Source organism: Manis pentadactyla, chromosome 2 (assembly GCF_030020395.1).
Source record: "Manis pentadactyla isolate mManPen7 chromosome 2, mManPen7.hap1, whole genome shotgun sequence".
NCBI classification, from domain to species: Eukaryota; Metazoa; Chordata; class Mammalia; order Pholidota; family Manidae; genus Manis; species Manis pentadactyla.
This window is the reverse complement of record NC_080020.1, coordinates 126364564-126382002: the sequence shown is the minus strand read 5'-3', so window position 1 is coordinate 126382002 and position 17439 is coordinate 126364564. Positions and strand designations below refer to the sequence as shown.

The 17439-nt window shown below is 33.3% G+C and overlaps 1 protein-coding gene across 4 annotated transcripts in view; it reads right to left on the bottom strand.

The window, feature by feature from the left end:
- The window catches only part of CDH18 (cadherin 18), a 1060019-nt gene that overhangs the window by 89538 nt on the left and 953042 nt on the right, over nt 1–17439 (bottom strand). For all 4 annotated transcript variants that reach the window (XM_036896722.2, XM_057496160.1, XM_036896723.2 and 1 more), the window contains one exon: nt 5093–5280. In XM_036896722.2, the coding sequence (XP_036752617.2) occupies nt 5093–5280 (188 nt within the window). The remainder of the gene's footprint in view (nt 1–5092; nt 5281–17439) is intronic.

Below are 17439 nucleotides of genomic sequence, written 5' to 3'. Positions count from 1 at the left end.
CTCTGGAACTCTACAACCATCAAAACTAGGATACTGAAAACAGAAGTTAGCCATGTTGCTCTACGACTCGGTTCTTCTTGGAGTTCAAGAAGGTCCTAAAATTCTGTTTTCCTGACACCTTGTGACCTCTCCTTGGTCCAGTTTCTATATTCCATCATCATCCAGGTTTTCAATTGAGGGAATGGAATGATGATAATTGAATTGATTTCAATATTTGAATGCATGAAAAATGCCACTTCAATAATACAAATATGGCTAAATCCCAGAATAGTGACTGACATTAAATTGTTTTCTTAAAAAATGTTTATCTTAAAGATATTATTTTTCCAAAACTAAGAAAAATGACATGAATCTGAGTGATGTTTCTTCAGCAAGGCTTTCACATTAGACCATGGTTTGCTGTCAGAGGCCTTTCCTAGATGGTGGCCATTCTGTGAAGACTAGAACACACATATAAGCTTTCTTGTTGTAAATTTATGCAGAAGAGCGTCATGCTCATTTGACATGTATCATCCTAAGGATATCAATAAAGATAAGTATATATGTTTGCCTACTGTTATTTGAAGACTGGGAAAATAAATGGAAATATTTTATTTCAAATAACAAATGCACATCATACAGATATATAAAGAATATTTATATCTTTAATATTATGTACATTTCTATAAAAGCACATATATGTGCATGCATGTGTGTCTGTGTTTCAGTATGCCCACATATGAAAATTTACCAATAGTTAAGGGATATGGATGTTAACATTCCAAGTAGTTTCAAATATTCTATCACTCCATGGCCATACCTATAGATGAATAGTAAGAACAAAACTACCTCAAAGCAGTCCTCTGTCAAAGTTATAAATATAATGAGAAATTTCACTGAACTGAATCTTGGACTCTTGTTTTAGCTTCTGGCTGAGCAGGAGAACTACTTTCCAAATATTAGAGCCTTATAAGAATAAAAATAGCAGCATGGCTGAGATTTTTTTGTAATGAAATCTCTAATGAATGTTCAGTTTTTGTAAATAGTTTCAGAATTAGAAATCTATTTCTTCTTCTATACAAATTTGTTCATGTGTTTGCCTGTATGTACATTTGCAATAGCTTAGGATGCCTTATTTATTGCACTTTTTGGTTCACAGTCCAAAAACTTTACAGTTCAATAGCAAAGAACATCCTGCTTCTTATTCTGTCACTGAATGCAAGGCAAAGGGATGATAAAGAAAAAAAAAATCAATAAACACAATCCACTAAAAAAAATGAAAAATGTATTTACTTGGAGCAGACTTCATATATTTAAAGTTGGATACATTTCTTTTTTATTTTCTTTTAGGATTAACTTAAACTTAAAAAATATAATTTTATAACTCTATATTACTCTTATGAGTTGTCTCAAGCAATTTGTTAAATAAAATGGTAAAATGATCTTTTACACAAGATAGGTTATAAAATTTAAGAACAATAAAAAGTACCCAATTACAAAAATGTTTAACAATTACCATAGAAAAGAATACACTTTTAACACAAATAGATACAAATTCAAGGAAATTATCAGTGCATCAGAGTGAATTAATTAGATTAAGGGTTTCCTATTCTATCAGACCTAGCTGATTTAAGAGGGATACGAAATTGCTATTTTTCTGAGGCAAGAATTAGTGAAATGCCTACTATGAAATGAGGGGAACACAAAGAAGGATACTTATAACTGAAATACACCTGGAAATGTTACACTACAAAGACAATATCAATTTTGGACTTTGAAAAAAAATCTTATTTTACAGAAGAAGGAAAGAGAAGTAGACTACCAAGAAATATTAATAACAACCTGTACATATGATAGAGGACACACAGGATAATTTATTCTTTGTGTGCTTACAGGTGAACTGCATAACATGAAATAGAGGAGGGCATTAAAATAACCACATGGAGTGGTCTGAAAAGTGTAATTAAAATGTGGTATAATTAAAATTTGGTGCAGAAAAGTACCTATTGAGGTATTATTGTAATTACTAGGCAGACACAGCTTAGAAACTATTTTCACCTTACCTAGTTGTAATAATTACCCTGTAAGGTACTTAAGAAAATGGAAGACTCAAAACTTGAGTTGTCATATATCTCTTAAACATAAGGACCAAAATTTATAGTTTATCTGATAGTAACTATCATATTTCCACTACCCTTCATTGACTTGAAGACCAAATTTAAAAATTTTTTGGCTTAATAAATAGGCCTTGGATATGCAATTAAATATGCTTGAAGAAGGAAAGTGATACTACAGGTAGTATTTACTGAAAGTCAGGAGATTAAATAGAGTTGGAGCCTTGAATTAAAATAAAAATAAAATAAAATAAATAAAATAAAATGGAACAACTGCTATAAAGAGGGCAAACTGATACAGAGAACATGAGAGGAGAATCTGAGAAAAACTGCTAAGAAGCGCATCCTAACTATAGAGGCTTATGTCAGAAGAAAGAGTGCATCAACTTGCATTCAACCTTATCTTTTTTCCCCTTTCCACCCAGTCAGGCTCCATTAAACAACGAATGAAAGTTATCAAAGTGTATTTACAATGTACCACACCATGGACCGGTGAATTCAACTTGGCAATTTTCTGATGAAGGGATAATATGGACAGCAATGTGCAGATGCTTCAGCAAGCTGATTTAAGAGATCAATGCTGATTTTGATCTTTGGGAAGATTAGCTGTTCTGCCTTGCTTGCTAAGGCGAGCTGCCTTAGAGATTAAATAAGGAAGAGAGTTTAAATTGCTGTTTTATGCATTTCTTGCCATCTGAATGAGTACATCTTAAGGTTAGAATCCACTGAGCTATATAGGTTAGCTTTCAAGTTGCATTTATTTACAACATAACATATATAGCAATGAAGTAACTATGAGACTGATAATCTAATCTGAAGGATCGAAACATTAGATGAATACAGACATTAATGCATTTTAGATGAAGTGTAGACTATATTAAAAAAAGTAATTCATGGGAAAAAAAGTGAAAGATAATTTGAACTTTGTGTCAAGATTATTTTTAGTAACATCATAATAGTAGTAACATCACTACTATTTACAAAATTAAAACAATTTTAATCTTGAAAATACCTATGTGTGGGTGGGCAATATAGAATGAAAAGTATTAAATATATATGTACATATACGTGCATATATGTGCATATAACATTTGGCCTTCATTTTTCACAAATAGTGTCAAATTAATTAAGGCCATGCAGCCTGGCAAGATTTCCACTGTCCTTTATACCACATTATACATTTGTATTTCAGCTCATGAGTATATTCAAAATATGATGTAACTTCTGGCTTTATAAAGATGATGCTGTTCAATAGGCAAGGACTCCCCCAGCTTCCTGCTTGACTCTGGCTAGATCACTGCAGACTTACTGCAACAATTTACTTCTGTCTTCTGTTGGACTTTCTCAGGGAAGGAGACATGCTCTCATGGGTTGCTTCTTCCTCCTTTGGTCAATATCCTATGCAGGCCCACCTCTACCTGAGCTCATCTTCTTAAACCAATTATCCTTTCTTTACTATTCTCAGTTCATTGTCTCTACTGGCCTTTTACCCATCTGCATAGAAATACACTTTCATTCTCCAAACTTACAATTAAAATGCACCTTTTCTCATTTTCTCATTTATTTGCTTCATAATGTTTCTCATGAAAATCTCAAGAAAGAACAATTAAAATGAGAAAATATTTTAGATGAATACATCAATATTTTATATCAACTTGTGATGACTACTGCTGTGTAGATATTTATACACTTAAGTTCTACTTGGCAGGCTTTTTTGTAGCATCCAAAAGGCAAGTTAATCCTCAGTTTTAAATCCATACAAGATTGTAATTATTTGAAAAATTAATGAGATTTTATATAGTTCCAGTGGAAAAGTGTATACAAAATTAACTGACAGATAATTAGATGATAGATGATAGATAGATTCACTTTAGTATCCATTGTAGTACATCAAGATAAGATTTCTCACTTGTGTTCTAAACATATTTTAACGTAGAATCATTTGGGGTACTTATTTAAAAGACTGGCCCGCTCCAGTCTTTCTGATTCAAAATATATGAAGGTAAGTTCTAAGGATCTTAATGTTATTAGATTTCCAATCTTAAATTGTTAAACATCTGAGGACTGAGGCACAGTACATTAGGAGTGTGTTCCTTTCTGCTAATTATCTTTGTTCCACTTCATTTTTACAAGGACATGACCATTATATACTTATTTTTTTTTTTAAATAAAGAATTAATTTATTCTGGCATCTCTTATGACCCCATCTGACATCAATATCATTCTGTCCAAAATACACCTTTTAGAAGTTCTCTTCTGAAAGGTTTGTTGGAGAATTCCTTGATTTAAAAAAAAAAATCTTTCACTCTTAAAAGATATTTAGCAGAGTATACAATTCAATGTTTTTGTTATTTTATATTAAAACTTTGAATTTATCAGTTCTCCGGCATCTGACTTCAGTTTTTACTGTTGAGCAGTTGACTCTCAGACTAAATGTCCCCCTTTGTGAAAATCTGCATCTTTTTTCTACCATTATATACTCGTAAAAGCAAAATACAATAGATTCATTTGAATCAATGACTGATTCTTAGGAGGAAAACAATTTTTAGGAATAAAAAAGAGTGGGGAGAGGTTAAGAGTTTCCCTAAATCTGTCCTGATGAATCCATGATTGTCAGGCAAAATTCTGTCTCCTAATGAGTGTTAGCTTACATGGTGAAGATTTTTACATTAGTTAGAAAGGTTAGTATACTGATTAATATAACCCAGAGTAAGATGTGAATAAAACTGGCATTCATGATAAATCTGTTAAGTGAAAATAAAGATGGGGGACACATCTATGGTGTATTCTATATCAGATCTTCCCACTATAACAAAATGTATTTCTTTAGAGAGGATCAGAGAGTCAGACATAACCATGTTTAAAATGTAATTTTATCTCAAAGAGGTATTTTAACATTTTAGCGACCTGACAGTATGGATTATTCACACCTCTGCCAAATTTCCTTTCATGGAAAAATGAGTGAGGTGCCGAAATAATTAACAGTATGTGCTTCTTACCTTCTTTAAGGAAAGGATCCCTTCTCTGGTCTCTTTGTCAGTAGAGATGGAGAATATCCCAATACCATCACCATTAACGATGGAGTATGTCATGTCAGCATTTGGACCCGTGTCTGCATCATTTGCCTTGATTTTCCCAACAGCTGAACCAACTTGGGCTGATTCAGGAACATATAGCTGATAGTGCTCTGAAAAACAGTTCATATTAAACTTATTTGATGATGATAATGTTCACAAAATAATCATTTTACTAGGAAAAGATATTAAAATATTTAGACCATATATTCAAATAAGTGTTATATAAAGACATGTATAGAACAGATTCGTTTTCAGATTTTAAATATTAGGATATTACTTAGTAATGACATATTAAATTTATATAAACTTTAAAATATATGTAAAATAGCCTACCTGAAAAGAATACATCAGTATCTGAATATAAAATATTTTATCAGATATAAATCCATAAGTAGCAGAAAAATAGATGAGAGGTCAAGTTTGCATGTTGATGTTGAGCAAAAACTGAATTAGTCAAGTAATAGTGTAATCACCACTTTTTTCCATCTAGCATGTGAAATTAAAATATAAAAGTATAAGAACCTGGAATTCAAAGTTAAAACAGAAAAGAGTATAGCCTATCTGTGAATATTATAATTATTTTGATCAATAAATGTAAGTTTAGTGAAAAGTACACATCATGACAAATAGAGACCAAATACATATATATATAATTTATTTATCATGTACACCCAGTCAACTTCTAAAAATAATTTGAAGTGGTTTTATAATAAAGTCATAAATAAAATAAAGTTATTAAAATTAAAAATAATAATGACCAAGTTAAAAGATGAGAAAGTAAATATAATGACTATATAAGATATGCAGTATTTGTGATTGGCATTATTTTTGATACATTAGATCCTATAACCAACATTCAAACACTATTAAACCAATAAATCTCATCTGATATGAAGATATATATTTTCAGTATGTCTTGATACTGAATGTTTACATTGAAAAATTTTTTAAATTCAAATTTGTCCTGATGCTAAAATAACTAAATACTATGAACTCTCCTTCTAGGAAATCAATATTAGGAAGTTTAATAGCCAAGCCATTACCATTATTTTATTGACAAGTTAGAAACATATCTATTAAAACTATTTATTATAGCAAATCTAAAATATCAATATAAATAACAGGAACCTTTAATTAAAATGTAATTTTATAAAAGTTTCAGCCAAGACTACATTAATAGTAACATAACCATTATACATGGTCAGAATTAGACTATATAGATAAGTGAATGAGGAGCCTCTGTGGAATAGTTTCCCTGAGGCAATATCTTGGTAGTTGTGGTATGATAATAATTTTTCTTAATGTTAATGCATCTGGTAAGTGTATGGAAAATTCTAACTTGCTTCTAAAGATGTAACTATATGTTTTAAAGTGTTATATGTTGATACTGATAATTGATGGTGTGTGACTGTGTTTATTCATTAATCAACAAAGATTTTCCCCAGTTCTCTTCTATAGATATTTGAGACACTACCTGACATCAAATATTATTTTTTTAGTTCAACAGTCTTCACCAATATAACAGTTCCAAGAAAGAGCATTCTCTTCCATGAAACACATGATTCCTTGAACTTAATCATGTGTTTTCATAAGGATCTGCCATATTGGTAAGGACTATCCCTCTTGATATGGTTAATTGATATGGGGAAAGCATGAGACCCAAACTGTAATAGGACTCTACTATTCTTCTTACAGTTGGTTGGTGAAACAGTAGGCAGCTGATTAAAGTGATCCATAAAGACTGCATTCCCAAAGTGTAGAAAGAACTTTAGTCTCTCTTTGGCGGCAATGCTATGTAATTTTAGAAGAAGGTTTTGACAGTGACTATGTTTCCAAAATTCATGTTGAAGTACCTACTCTAAGGGCATTCAGTATCAGAAAAAAGCCATAATAATTTTCAGAATCCTTAAAAGTAGCATATTGTTCTTAAGCAGTTATATATAAAATCAGACACTGTTCTCTTACAATAATATGTAGACAAGTTACAAAATGAATTAGAACATAACTCCTAAAATTGGTCTGAGAAAAAGAAACTAGAAAGTGAAGTTCCTGGTTGCTATAGTCTCTAAGTTCCAGCTAAATCATAAATCTGCACAATCTCTAAGCCTTCCAAAGGATTTTCAGCTAGCTACAAGTGAAATGATTACACTTGTAAATAAAAGAAGTGTTAGTGCACAGAGGTAAATAAACTAATTACAGAATTAATATTCTTGTAGTATTACAAAGCAAGTTATCTTTGCAAAGAAAATTTCAGTATCTGTACAAATGGGTCATGTTTTGTGGAGGGCTGAAGTATAATGAATTGATATAAAATTATGTGATACAAAAACTCTGTCCAATCCAACAGAAGTGTCCATACCTTTGCACAACTGTATGTTGTGAGGAGATGGGGATACAGTTTAGCAGAGGAGAAAACTACAAGCAGCCAGCTTAATGCTCTTAGGGAAGCTCTTTTCCTGAAACCATGACTTTAGGATTTATTTTGGTCTTTAAAACCAATAAATACCACCAGGACGTGTTTAGTTCTAGCTGGTCTTTTAATATTAAAACATGTTCAAATGAATTCTGAATCTTTTTTTTCCCAATGAAAGTTTTCCTTCAAAATGTTTATTTTTGTTTTTGAAAGGATATTTACATTTCATGGTTTTCCTCTCTGTCCCCTTCCACATATAAAATACTACTTTGCTAGTTGAATGGAGATTTTTCTCTTTCACTTTACTTTCTTCATTTTTATATCATTGCATATATATATGTATTTTATTTTTACTGCTTCCAAGACTGATCTTAATTAAGCATTTTCAGTCTTCTAGAACTCCTAATTTATTCCCTATATATCCTTTCACACATCATCATGGTGTCTGATTTTTTTTTTATTTCAACAAAATGTATTTATATCAGGATTGTCAAGCCTTCTTTTCCTATTATACTGAAGCAACTTCAGGTTCTATTCTATTAAATATACTAATTAGTCCTAAAAAGAAAATTTGGAGTCTATAGTTGGCTTATCTTCAGATTTCTTTACATCTGTAAGATTATCTTCTCTTTTATTGCAGTAATTTTATATGCTCCTAACTTTAGTGCTTTTGATGCAAAAGATTTTTATAACTTTCCTATCTCATAAATTACATATAATTATAACTATTATGCCTTAAAATTTAAATACCAATAGTTTGTCTTATTCCTGTTTATATCTGTTACTTGAAACTTGATGTATGTGTAGCAATATCAATAAACCATTTTATGTTTAATGTCTTTGCTTTTTTCATCTTTCCCTCTTCTAATGCCATAAAACAATCACATATTTTCCTTTAAAACATAAATAGCATTTAAGTCTTAAATTTATGAACCTTCAGGACGTTTCTCTGTTGATTAATGGCCAAAACATCTCAGTAGCTTGCAACAATGCATATTTAACTTAATCATGCATTATCTGAAAACTATGACTAAGCTACGACTCTGCTAGGATTGGCTCAGGAGACCAGGTGAATTTTAATTCCACAATAAGAACTGAAAAGCAGTCATTGGGAGCGTGAGATCATGAGCACAGAATGAAACCACTAAAGTACATGTAAAGCTTCTCTTCAAACATGGCTTCTGGTATATCTGTTTATAGTCCAAATGCCAAACCATGTATGTCACTGGCAAAACACAGAGTTGAGGTATCAAGGACATATTCGGCATCCACAGGAATGCAATTCAGAAGTTATTCCAAACAATCAACAGAAGCATTTCTTTGCTGAAAGCCCTGAGGCTAACTTATTTGGGTAACCTTGTAAATTTCCATTTTTAGTCCTGAAAGTCATGAAATTTCTAGTTTCTTCCTCTTCCATGTCTCTTAGAAAATAGGCCATATTTTTTTCCAAGCTCATGTCTTTCTTAGTACCTTGTCAAAGCCATGTGTTCATTGGGTACGTTTTCTGCCTTTCAGGTTATCCCAAGTGAATGTTTTATTAAAGCAAAAAACAAAACAAAGTCATTTTCTAACTTCTTTCTAGCTTTACTTATACTTTCTTCTTCAAACACAAACACAATTCCCCATACTTTGTTGTAGTGTGGTGGTGGCGAAAGAAAATTGCCTTTAGACAGATATAATAAATGATATCTGTCTAGAGGCAATTTTTATATTATATAATAGAATACATAATCATTTTTTTAGTCAATTGTTGCATTAACAGATAACTCCTATATTTCAATGATTTACAACCACAAAATGTATTTCTTCTCAAATTACATAAGATCTCTTTCTTGCTGCAGCCCTGCTGAAGTCTGGTGTGCTCACCTCCACTGAGCTTCACTGTCTTCTCATTAGGCTGAAGGAGTAGCTTCTTTCCAGGTTATGTTGTTATCAGAGTGGAGGCCAGGAAGAGGAATTGAGCCAGAACATGCAAGCCCATTAAGTTTTCTGCTCAGATGAGTTTTAGCCATAACCTTTCACATTCCACTGACTAATAATTGATTCACGGCAATATAATTGGCCCATCTCAGATTCAGTGGGAAAATATCTTTCACTTACAAGAAAGTACGGCAGAGGGACGGAGTCAATGAAAAATTGTGATGCGCAAATAATTAAATCTACCAGGCAAGTTAAAAGAGATATCAAGTACTTGAGGATGAGATGTTAGTGAAATTCTATTCTAAATAGAATTCTATAAGGAAGTAAGAAAAATGAGGGTGGGTATTGTGTAATGATTGTAATCTCTGACACAAATACCTTAAGTAGTTGTCCAGTGAGGTTCTCTGAACAGGAACTCATTCTTTTTGTTTTAACACATCTTTAACTCTCATTTTTAATGCAATTTAGTAGGTGAGAGATTTCTAGAGTAATAATTTTTTCCCCTTCTCATTAATTTCGAAGACAATTCTCTACTGTCATCTGTATTGTTATTATTGGTGAGAAGCTCATGGTATGTTAAATTGTTTTCTTTTCGGTTTTGGGATTCTACACTTCACCCTAACACATAACACATCTAGGTGATAATATTTTTCCATTCTGCATAGGACATTTTATGATTATGTATCTAAGGATATAATATCTGTACTTATTCCTGAAACCTTTTCATCTGGTTTATTTATTTGTTTGTTTATTTTTAAAACTACCATCCATTCTCTTTGATGTCTTTGTCTGAAATTCCTATTATTGTACATTGAAACTTAGTTTTCTTTTGGTATATGTTTTGATCCCTCGTGGGGTTTTTTTGTTTATTGGTTTAATCTCTGCCTCTCTGATGTATTCTGGCTAATTTCCTCAGATTTGTCTTCCAGTGTACTTTATATCCATTTGTATCTAATCTCTTATTTCCCCAGTTTGAATTCTTAATGTCAATGTCTATGCTGTTGCTTCCATTGACTAAGTAGAGATTTTCAGTTTTGTATTTCAGAATGAGTCCTGGTTTCATGCCACATGAAAATAATTCAAGTCTATTAGGGGGACATTTACAATTATATCAGTAGCAGAATACACATAATTTCCTAAACTCTTATTATTCCAGAGTATGACAGCATTTCAGAGAACTCTACAACATAGCACTCTAGAAAGGGACCATGACTGCCACAATATTCTCAATATTTTCAGAGTCAGTGAAATGGGAAGCACTGGAGCTCCTATGCAAATATGCAACAGTGGAAGCCCTCTAGCTGAAGAGGGGAATGTGTGAGCAAAAGGAAGCCTCTGGAATTCTGTAGCTGGTGACAATTTACAGACTCTAGAGCTAATTCAATATGAGTCAGCTGTTTGCTAAACTGCTGAAATCATTGGTCATGTTCCTCCCCATTCCTCTAAATGTAAGTTCCTTTTTCATATTAGAACTTCATTATCAAAACAAAATATTTATAATTTACACACCTAAATTTCTTTTCCTGTAATTATCATGAAAGTTGGTTCTCTCAAAGACAATTAGATATACTTTCATGGAAAAAATTAGATAGTGGGTGGAGAGTATTTTTTTCCCAGAATGAAATGTCTGTTACACCAAATATCTACTACAGAACCTACTGCATTTTTTGAATGCTTAAATTATTTTAAGGTAGAAATTTCTCTTATCTGGAAAACTTAAAGATATTGGAAGAATTATAATTTAAGTGCCTGAGTGTGAAGCTTACACTTGCTGAGATATGAAGTGGCTCAATGTGCATTGCTAAATTTTAGATTCTAAATTATTTGTACCATATTAGTAAAGTTTTTTTAGTTTGAATATATTTGAACAATTTCTGAATTATATTCTACCTTATTAGCAAGTATTAAAGAAACCTTCAAATAGCGCTAGTATTACCTATTTTGGTTTTAAGAACATGTAATTTTATGTGGCATAGAGATACAGGTATTATTATTTCATATTTTTGTTTCTGAATATGCCATAATTTCATATGCCGTATGTGATCCTTGTCACATAATTTCTTAGACTGTATCATAAAATGTTAATGATTAGATGAAGTGGGGCAAGAGTCCAAGCAGAAATGACTTAGTTTGTAAAGACAGAGATTGGGGTTCAGGGATGGCACTGCAGCTCGAATGAGAACAAAGGCACAGAGAAGAAGACACCTCAGAGAAATGAGCCCCAAAACATGAATGCAATTTTTCTGTGGTAACTATAGACACATACAGTACATATGCACATGTGGGGACCCCAAGAAACCATGAGAATGCAGAGCTGGGAAGCAAAATGCCAGCCATGAAGCACTAGGAATCAGAACTGGTGAATGCTGGAGACTCAGGTGGATACTAGAGTATAGATGTGGCTGATTATACAGAAAAATTAGATTTTAGGAGTAAGAGCTAACTCACAAAAACAATGGAAACATTAAAACAGACTAGTTCTAACTAATTTAGGTAATCCTAAATTATATATTGCATATACCTTCAAGAAAGTAACTGAATTATCTGTGGAGGAAAATGAAATAATCACTTCTACAAATTTATACACAATATTTATACACAATGTTCCACAAATAATTCCAAGGGATGTCTTCAAATGAAAAATTACCAAAACCAAAAAGGAAATAATCAATAAAATGACCCATATCTAATATTGATATGGAGTTTTTAGAAAAGAGTTTTGAAGTAATCTTGATTTATATGTTTAAGAACAAATAGAAAAAAGATGGATAATTTTGGCGGACACTAATCATGAATATTTAATATGCCAAATGAAAATTATAGAGCTAAAATATTTCAATGTTCAATTGTACACTTAATAGATTTAACATACAAGGTGACTTGGAGTATAAACACAGTGGAAAAGAAGATTAGCATACTGGAATATTATATTAGTATGCTAGATTATATTCAATATTAAAGGTCAAGATTAAAAAAGAGAGAGAAAAATAATAATTAAAAAGAGAAAAAGAGGAAGAATAGACTGATAATGCATAGTTAAAACACCTAATATAACAACTACATTTGCACAACCAGTAGGAAAACTGAGAAAATAAGATTGAAGAAATATTTGAATAAATGCTGATCAAAGTTCCTCAGAAATAACTAGTTTCCCAGAAAATATAGCTTAAAAATTCCTTATAACTGAAAAGCAGTTTTTTTAAAAAGTAAATACTTCCTACGTCCATCATAGTTAAATTTCTTAACATGAAACACAAAAAATTCTTAATATAGGAAAGATCCATTGAAAGAGAATAAACTAATTCTAAAAAAAAAAACAGTAATAAGACCGGTAGTTGATTTTACAGCAGACAAAATGATAATCAGCAGACAGTTAAACCACCCCATTAATTATTGACACATGGAAAATCCTTCAAATTACAATTCAACTCCCAATGGAAATACTCTCCACAGACATAAGGAAAATAATAAATTTATAAAGCAAAACTAATAAAAGGAATAATTCATTGACAGAAGAGCAGCACTAAGGGGGCAGAAAGGGATTTTTACAGAAAATATGAAAGTTCCTTTAGAAAAAAAAAATTCTAGAAGAAACAGAAATTCAGGAAAGAATACCGCTAGAAAGGATGCATTACTATTGACTTAAAAAATGAGTCTTTACCAATTAACACAACAAAAATATTAACAATATCATATATGGCTTAATATACAAAATGACAAAATAGCAAAAATCAAAGAGGTGTAGTGGTCTTAAAGAGTTGGTTTATCTTTCAAGGAATAAAATTATAGTCTAAGGTGGAATGAATTGAACTGTAATATTTAGAACAAACATTAAAGAAAAATAGAAGAAAGTGAAATAAAAAAATGTTAATGGAGGAGAAAATGAATGGACTAAAATATATGAAATGCAAAGAAAGGGAAGGAGAAAAAAGGAAAGAAATTTTAAATGTAGTAAAATGGTAGAATTAAACAGAAATATATCAGTTTAATTATAAGTGCAATAAATCAAACAACAAAAGTTGTGAAAACAGATTAAAATACAACAATAAAAACTCAGTTTACAGGAAACTTAAGAAATAAGAACAACATAGTTTGAAATGTGAATGATAGAAAATATCCAACCGTTAACCAAAATAAAAGAAAAATCTGGTATAGTTATATTAATATCAGACAAAATGGTAATTAAGTTGCATAACATATTAAAGAAAGATGTTTCTCAGTGAACATTTTCAATTAAAGAGGAAGATATCAAGCCTTAATCTGTGTGTTTCCAGTAACATGATTTCAAACTATATAAAAAAAAACAACAAAAAAGTAGTAGCAAATAAAAGAACAGATACAAAAATCCAGCATCATAGTGGGATACAATAAAACCACATCTCTCAATAGATAACAAACACAAATTCTCTTTGGATATAGAAACTGGAATGAATAAACCTGAACTAATTTACTTATGTAAAAAGCTAACCACAAAGATGGCGTGAGTAGAGCAGCGGAAATCTCCTCCCAAAACCACATATATCTATGAAAATATAACAAAGACAACTATTCCTACAATAAAGACCAGAGGACACAGGACAACATCCAGACCACATCCACACCTGCGAGAACCCAGTGCCTCGTAAAGGGGGTAAGATACAAGCCCCGGCCCCGTGGGACCCAAGAACCCCTCCCCCCAGCTCCCAGCAGGAGAAGAACAGGCAGAGCGGGAGGGAGAAGGAGCACAGGACTGCCGAACACCCAGCCCCAGCCATCCGGGCCAGAGCACAGACACAGTGGGTGCGTGGGGGGACCTGGATACTAGGGAAACAGGGCAGCAAGAACAGTGAGTGGGTACCAGAGGCCTGGCGCCGGAGGACATAAGAAAAGCGAGTGGCGATTTTTTTTTTTTCTGTTTTGTTTTGGCGAGCGCTTTTGGAAGTCTTAAAGGGATAGGGACCCCAATCCTAGGGAAACAGGACAGAAAGACTGGTGATCAGATGCCTGACGCTGGCGCAGGAGAATAAAAAAAGCGAGCGGCCATTTTTTATTTTTATATTTATTTTTTTATTTTTCTAATTTAAAATTTTTTTTTTTTTTTTTTTGTGGTCGTTGTTTTGTTTTGGCGGGTGCTTTTTGGAAGTCTTAAAGGGGCAGGGCGGGACACTTAATCCAGAGGTAGAGAATCCGGGGATCTCCGGGCACCCTAATCCCCTGGGCTGCAGGGAGCTCGGAGGCCCCTTACTGAGATAAATAGTCTCCAGGCTGCTCCCCCTCCAATGAGACTCCACCACTTTGGAGTAGCTGCCCGAGCCAGGCCACGCCCACAGCAACAGCGGAGATAAACTCCATAGCATCTGGGCAGAAAGCAGAAGCCCTGTCTGTGTGCAGCTACCCAGCACAAGCCACTAGAGGTCGCTGTTCTCCCAGGAGAGGAGGGCCACAAACCAACAAGAAGGGAAGTTCTTGCAGCCATCACTTGTCCCAGCTCTGCAAACTATTCCTATCACCATGAAAAGGTAAAACGACAGGCAGACAAAGATCACAAAGACAACACCAGAGAAGGAGACAGACCTAACCAGTATTCCTGACAAAGAATTCAAAATAAGAATCAAAAACATGCTGACAGAGATGCAGAGAAATACGCAAGAGATATGAGATGAAGTCTGGAGGGAGATCACAGATGCCAGAAAGGAGATTACAGAAATGAAACAAACTCTGGAAGGGTTTATAAGCAGAATGGATAGGATGCAAGAAGCCATTGATGGAATGAAACCAGAGAACAGGAACGCATAGAAGCTGACATAGAGAGAGATAAAAGGATCTACAGGAATGAAACAATGTTAAGAGAATTGTGTGACCAATCCAAAAGGAACAATATCCGTATTATAGGGGTACCAGAAGAAGAAGAGAGAGGAAAAGGGATGGAAAGCATCTTGGAAGAAATAATTGCTGATAGCTTTCCCAAACTGGGGGAGGAAATAATCGAACAGACCACGGAAATACACAGAAAACCCAACAGAAAGGATCCAAGGAGGACAACACCAAGACACATAATAATTAAAATGGCAAAGATCAAGAACAAGGAAAGAGTTTTAAAGGCAATTAGAGAGAAAAAGGTCACCTATAAAGGAAACCCATCAGGCAAACATCAGACTTCTTGACAGAAACCCTACAGGCCAGAAGAGAATGGCATGATATATTTAATGCAATGAAACAGAAGGGCCTTGAACCAAGGATACTGTATCCAGCACGACTATCATTCAAATATGATGGTGGGATTAAACAATTCCCGGAAAAACAAAAGTTGAGGGAATTTGCTTCCCACAAACCACCTCTACAGGACATCTTAAAGGGACTGCTCTAGATGGGAGCACTCCTAGAAAGAGCACAGCACAAAACACCCAACATATGAAGAATGGAGGAGGAGGAATAAGAAGGGAGAGAAGAAAAGAATCTCCAGACAGTGTATATAACAGCTAAAAAAGCGAGCTAAGTTAAGCAGCAAGATACTAAAGAGGCTAACCTTGAACCTTTGGTAACCACGAACTTAAAGCCTGCAATGGCAATAAGTACATATCTTTCAACAGTCACCCTAAATGTTAATGAACTGAATGAACAAATCAAAAGACACAGAGTAATACAATGGATAAAAAAGCAAGACCCATCCATATGCTGCTTACAAGACACTCACCTCAAACCCAAAGACATATACAGACTAAAAGTCAAGGGATGGAAAAACATATTTCAGGCCAACAACAGCGAGAAGAAAGCAGGGGTTGCAGTACTAATACCAGACAAAATAGATTTCAAGACAAAGAAAATAACAAGAGATAAAGAAGGACACTACATAATGATAAAGGGCTCAGTCAACAAGAGGATAAAATCATTCTAAAAATATATGCACCCAACACAGGAGCACCAGCATATGTGAAACAAATACTAACAGAATTAAAGGGGGAAATAGACTGCAATGCATTCATTCTAGGAGACTTCAACACACCACTGACCCCAAAGGATAGATCCACCAGGCAGAAAATAAGTAAGGACACAGAAGCACTGAACAACACAGTAGAGCAGATGGATCTAATAGACATCTACAGAACTCTACATCCAAAAACAACAGGATATAAATTCTTCTCAAGTACACATGGAACATTCTCCAGAATAACCACATACTAGGACACAAAAAGAGCCTCAGTAAATTCCAAAAGATTGAAATCCTACCAACCAACTTTTCAGACCACAAAGGCATAAAACTAGAAATAAACTGTACAAAGAAAGCAAAGAGGCTCACAAACACATGGAGGCTTAACAACACGCTCCTAAATAATCAATGGATGAATGACCAAATCAAAATGGAGATCCAGCAATATATGGAAACAAATGACAACAACAACACTAAGCCCCAACTTCTGCGGGATACAGCAAAAGCAGTCTTAAGAGGAAAGTATATAGCAATCCAAGCATATTTAAAAAAGGAAGAACAATCCCAAATGAATGGTCTAATGTCACAATTATCGAAATTGGAAAAAGAAGAACAAATGAGGCCTAAGGACAGCAGAAGGAGGGACATAATAAAGATCAGAGAAGAAATAAATAAAATTGAGAAGAATAAAACAATAGCAAAAATCAATGAAACCAAGAGCTGGTTCTTTGAGAAAATAAGCAAAATAGATAAGCCTCTAGCCAGACTTATTAAGAGGAAAAGAGAGTCAACACAAATCAACAGTATCAGAAAAGAGGAAGGAAAAATCATGATGGAACCCACAGAAATACAAAGAATTATTAGAGAATACTATGAAAACCTATGTGCTAACAAGCTGGGAAACCTAGCAGAAATCGACAACTTCCTAGAAAAATACAACCTTCCAAGACTGACCCAGAAAGAAAGAGAAAATCTAAATAGACCATTTATCAGCAACGAAACTGAAGCGGTAATCAAAAAACTACCAAA